Source organism: Rhinopithecus bieti, unplaced genomic scaffold (genome assembly GCF_001698545.2).
Source record: "Rhinopithecus bieti isolate Rb0 unplaced genomic scaffold, ASM169854v2 scaffold_46482, whole genome shotgun sequence".
In the NCBI taxonomy this organism is placed as follows: Eukaryota; Metazoa; Chordata; class Mammalia; order Primates; family Cercopithecidae; genus Rhinopithecus; species Rhinopithecus bieti.
The window spans coordinates 604,616-609,896 of record NW_016818769.1 but is presented as its reverse complement, the minus strand read 5'-3'; the positions used below and the strand labels follow the sequence as shown (position 1 = coordinate 609,896).

The following is a 5,281-nucleotide window of genomic DNA, read 5'->3' as shown; positions in this document are numbered from 1 at the left end:
ATTTTAACCTCATTTTGTTAAACATGGAAAACAGAGGCACAAAGTATTTAGCAACTTTTCCACAACTGCAGTGTGGCGTGAGATGGAACTAGAGTTAAAATCCAACATGTTGACTGCTGACACAGGCACAGAACCACCTGTTTTCCTGAGTAAGAGGCTAAATCATGTTTATGAGAATTCTCTCTGTACCATAAAAGATCCTGCAGACATATAACATCTAGTCTGTTAGGCCCAGTAGGCAAAGCTCTATTCTAGGCGCACTGGGGAAACATAGTGACAGTACCCAGCACCCGCTCTAAGGAGTTTGAAGAGGAGATTGCTCCTAATAGTAACTATGGCAGCCATAAGTGACAGCATCAAGAGCAGGGAGTACCATGGTGAGAGGGAAGTCCTGCTTCCTGGGGCACAGGTTCTTATTCCTAAACAGGAAGAAAGCTGGCACATAAGACATTACGGAGGTAGCAGTGTAGTGTGCAGAGCAGGGACCCTGGGCTCCTGGGCTCCATCCAAGTTGCCTATCTTCTCGGTGCCTACGTTTCCTCATCTGTTCATTGCGTACTATAATAATACGTACCTCAGAAAAGTGCTGCAATGACTTACATGATCCATTTCTTCTCAAACTCCTAGAACGGTTCTTGGCACAGAGAAAACACTCTCTATTAGTTCTTCATTCTACTGGGTCTAACTTAATTCAAAGTTTATTAGTATTTGGGCATATTTCTACTAAAGCCTCAGGGTGTTATGCCTCATATTTTATGCAGTTATATTCAGATATGATATTTTACATATTTGACATACTTGTGCTTAAAATTTCCAGTACCAGGGAAACCGTGAGTCCTATAGTGCTAAGGGTCTTTCCGACTGTGCAGGATATTATTTCTTCATGCCCCAGCGCAGTGTTTTACAGGAGAGGCTGCAAGGCTTGGGAAAGTGTCCCAAGATTCAGAGTCAGACCTCAGGGACTCTGAATTCTGGCTCTGCCTTGTTCCAGGTGAATGCTGTCGCCCTAAGAGTTTTTTATCCCCATTTCTAAGTTGGAGAGTATCAGCATGTCAGAAAGTGGGAAAGGTTGATAAATAAGAGATGTGGAGTAGAAATGCCTGGCGCTAGAGCCTGGTAACTGAGGCCTGCTTTCGTCCTTGGGCAAATGGATGCTGCTGCCTGCGCTTTCGGCAGTGATCGCGCAGCAGCATGTCCATGCCTCTGCACTGAGGCAGGTGTGTCTGTATTTTCTCAGAAAGTGTGAAGAGTACAAAGACATGGCATAGAGCTCCTGTGCTGAAGGTGAAACTGCAGTTTGTGGAGAAGGCGGCAGAGAAGGCTCAGACAAGCTGAGGAAGCCTGCGGGTGAGAAGGCCCCGTTGGGGGACAGGCAGAGGGGCAGGGGTGTGAATCTCTGAAGTGCAGCAACTCAGCTGGGAGAACTAAGAGCTAAGCTGGGCCAGGACAAGGGCAGGCATTTACATGGCAGGCACATGTCACACAAATATTTATAAAACAGAGAACAGTCATCTTAGTAAGTTATGGGTTGCAGTTGTTTCTTGAACCTTGTTTTCTCTTTTTAAAACAGGGAATTGTTGAGGTGAAATTTGCATAACCAAAGTTAATTAAAAGAAAGTGAACCATCCAGCAGCATTTACCACACTCAAAATGGTGTGTGATCACCACCCCATTTACTCTTAGTTAGAATCCCCTCCTGACTGACTGCCGCATGTCATTCGTTCAAGCAATGTTGCCTTCTTGTCCCTGTCATTTTTTTCTTCCTACATCTTTCAAATCCACCCCATTTGCACCTGGTGACATTTCTGTTCATGGCTTTAGTTCGAGTCACTGCAAGATACACTGTGTGAATTTTCATATAGAAATGTCCGTGGCCAAAGTGAGGAACTGAAAGGACATCCATTTGGAACTGATCTAGGAAGACACTGGCTTTTGTTTACAAAAAAGAAAGATGAATGGAACATCTTCGAGGATCTTACAGGAGCACTCTCTTATATAGAGGAAGCCTTTAAAAATATATACATATGTATAACTTAAAATTTTTTTATATATTTTTTTTTCTCTTGGCCGAAGGCATTTCCCCAAATATGTGCTGACCTTCTGCTTGGAAGGCTCCTTGAGGACATTCTCACAGAAACCTCTGTTGCAGTGTTAGAACGGATCACTCACCCCTTTCCATTATTAAATGTTCTCTACCATCTCACCTTAGGCAATATAAAGCCCTGGTTCACTCTCAGGCACGAGAGCTGACCCAGTTACGGGAGAAGTTACAGGAAGGGAGAGATGCTTCCCGCTCACTGAATCAGCATTTCAAGGCCTTCCTCGCTCCTGACAACCTTGATAAGTCCCAGGGTCAGGACCTCCGAGAGCAGCTGGCTGAGGGGCGCCGGCTGGCAGAGAGACTTCTCCGCAAGCTCAGCCCAGGTGAGGTGGCCACAGGCCATGATGACACACAGCTCTAGGCTTATGAAAGTCCCCAGACCTCCACACCTCCACAATGACCATTTTATGGATAGTGTATCTTTCCCGTAAACATTTGTGGCAGTGACATGACCAGGACTTCCTGGGTAAAAACAGAGATGTAAAACCCATGGGGCTGGAGGTCACAGTATTGCAAAGGTCTCCTCCTTTCTTGATGGAACATGGTCTTTGGAGCAAGAGACAGCATTCGTCCAGTTTTAAAGGACAGGAAGGAGGCTGTGACAGGAGGCAGCTTGTCAGAGTGAAAAGAGTCCCAGACTAAGAGTGAAGGTTCCCCGGCTCTATCTTCAGCAATGTCTTTAGCAACTATGGCCAACTGATTAATTTATCCTTCCTGGGTTTCTGTCTCTAAATCTGTAAAGGCAAACAAATTGTCTCTGGCATTCAAATGTGGGAACACTTATGACTATATTTCACATGAGATAAAGCCCCTCACTCTGTGGTGTTGGAGAAGGCACTTGAAGTGTTGGCATTTGGTGGTAGGAAGTGGTTTAGGCTGGAGCACTCCCCATGGAGAGAGTGTCCCTGGATAACACAGTGTAAACCACCTGGAGGGCCCATGAAGTCCCTGATGTATGGAGTATTGTGGGACAAGGCTGTTTGTCCTGTTCTAAGAGAAAGATACAGGTTCTAAATGTGAGCTGTGACAGGACACAGAGCTTGTGCCTGGGAATCAGATCTGTGGCAGGATTGGGGAGATAGCTGCTGAAGTTCAGAGAGAGGCTGGACAAGCCTCCAGTGATATGAAGAGGAAAGGTCTCTTCAATGTTTGACCACATCTTGCTGGTGACCCTGCAGATCAGAAACACATTGCCTCACGGATCAGGAAACCATTCCGGGGCATTTTGTTAAAGATAAAACATGAGAGCTTTCAGTACAATGCAGACTCATACATATAGATGTTCATGTCTCCGTGCACATAGGGCTCACTGTGCTTGCATAGGTGAAGTGGGAAATATCTGAATGGACACTTCTGTATTTGCAGAAACTGAGGAAGATAAGGATGAAGATGAGAAAGATGAGGAGGTTGAGAAAGTACAGGAATCACCTGCCCCCAGGTAACACTGAATAATCACCAGAGGGTAATGGGTGGTAAAACATGAAAAGGGTCTCAGAAAGAACACAAGGGAGGTGAAGGTAGTCACAGATTCCAGATGCAGGATAAGAAAGCTGCAGAGTCCACTGATTCCATGCACTCACCTAGCAAGGAAACAGCCCTGTTAACATGTTTGTCCATTGTCTTCATGGTACCCATAAGCATGACCCTAGATGAACTCACAGCCCAAGGGACTTTCTGCACACACAGAGGAGACCTGTTCTCCCCTGTAGTGAAAGCCAGGAGGAGATGCAAAGCTGCTTTCTACACAGTTGTCTTTATGTTCTTTTAAGGAAAGATAAATGGCAGAGAGGCAACAAGCAGAGGAATTAGGAAGTACCTAGCAAAGTTGAACACAAAGAAAAGTACCTAGACAAAAAATTTACATTTTATGTCACAATATTAAAATAAAAATAAATTTAGAAGGCACACCATCTCTGGAGTCTACAATGGCTCAAAGGCTTGTATTCTTGTGGCCACAGTATGTTAACTACAACCCAGCTTAGACACACCATGTGGCAGCTGTTTTTAGTCTCTGTGTCTGCTCTCAAGACTGTACCATAGAGAGACAGCTGAGTCTCCGTCCTCAGCTCCTATCTACCCAGTGCAATGATCACCAGCCACTGTTTCCTCTCTGGTTTTCTCTGCTCTGTTGCAGAGAGGAGAGGATTGTCTGTTCCTTCTTAATGGGAAACTCCCCTTTGCTTTCTGAGACCATTCTCTTATGCCTCCTGTCAAAACCAGCTAGGACTTCCTGGGGTCCAATGCCTTTTGGTTTAATCTTCTGTCATTTCTATCCCACCGGGCTCATCAGGGAGGTGCAGATGGCTGAAGGAAAGGAAGTCCCTCAGGACTCACTGGAGGAATGTGCTGTCACTTGTTCAAATACTCACGACCCATCTGACTCCAGCCAGCCTCACAGGAGCACCAAAATCACATCTGAGGAAGACAAAGTCGACTCTGCTCTGGTTGTAGAGAATGAACCCTCTCATGATGAAGGGGAGGAAGCTCTAAACATTCTCCCAGGTAGCCTCTCTATTCTTTGTTCCTCCTGCCTCTGTCTAGGCTGAGGAAGATCAATTTTCAGGACAGGCTGCATACATAAATATTGGTTTGATTTACATACTAAGACAGAGCTGGGTGCAGTGGCTCATACCTGCAATCCCAGCACTTTGCGAGGCTTAGGTGGTTGGGTCACTTAAGTTCAGGAGTTCAAGACCAGCTTGGGAAATGTGGTGAAACCAATCTTTACACAGAATATGAAAAATTAGCCAGGCATGGTGGTGTGTGCCTGTCATCGCAACTACCCGGGCGGCTGATGGGGGTAGTCTCTGAACCCAGGAGGTAGAGGCTGCAGTGAGTCATAATCGTACTACTGCACTCCAGCCTGAGTGACAGACAGAGGCCCTGTCTCAAAAAAAAAAGAAAAAGAAAGACAGAGAGAGAGAAAGAGAGAGAGAGAGAGGAGAGAGAGAGAAAGAGAAAAGAAAAGAAAGAAAGAAAGGAAGGAAAGAAGGAAGGAAGCAAGGAAGGAAGGAAGGAAGGAAAGGAAGAGGGAGAGGGAGGGAGGAAGGAGAAAACAACTAGCTAAACATATAACTCTATGCAGTCTTGAATATCTCTACTGTGTTTCTTCTAAATACACAGAAATGGCTCACACAAATAAAATATGAAAAATGATTTGTACTTATTGTAAAAATTCCA

General features: G+C 45.2%; 1 protein-coding gene across 1 annotated transcript in view; it reads left to right on the top strand.

Moving 5' to 3' along the window:
* Positions 1-334: 334 nt before the first annotated feature.
* The window catches only part of LOC108518812 (neuroblastoma breakpoint family member 4-like), a 19,835-nt gene continuing 14,888 nt past the window's right edge, over positions 335-5,281 (top strand). The window contains 5 exon segments of the mRNA XM_017857454.1: positions 335-458; positions 1,035-1,116; positions 2,210-2,424; positions 3,467-3,539; positions 4,392-4,603. Coding sequence (XP_017712943.1) covers positions 335-458; positions 1,035-1,116; positions 2,210-2,424; positions 3,467-3,539; positions 4,392-4,603 — 706 coding nt within the window.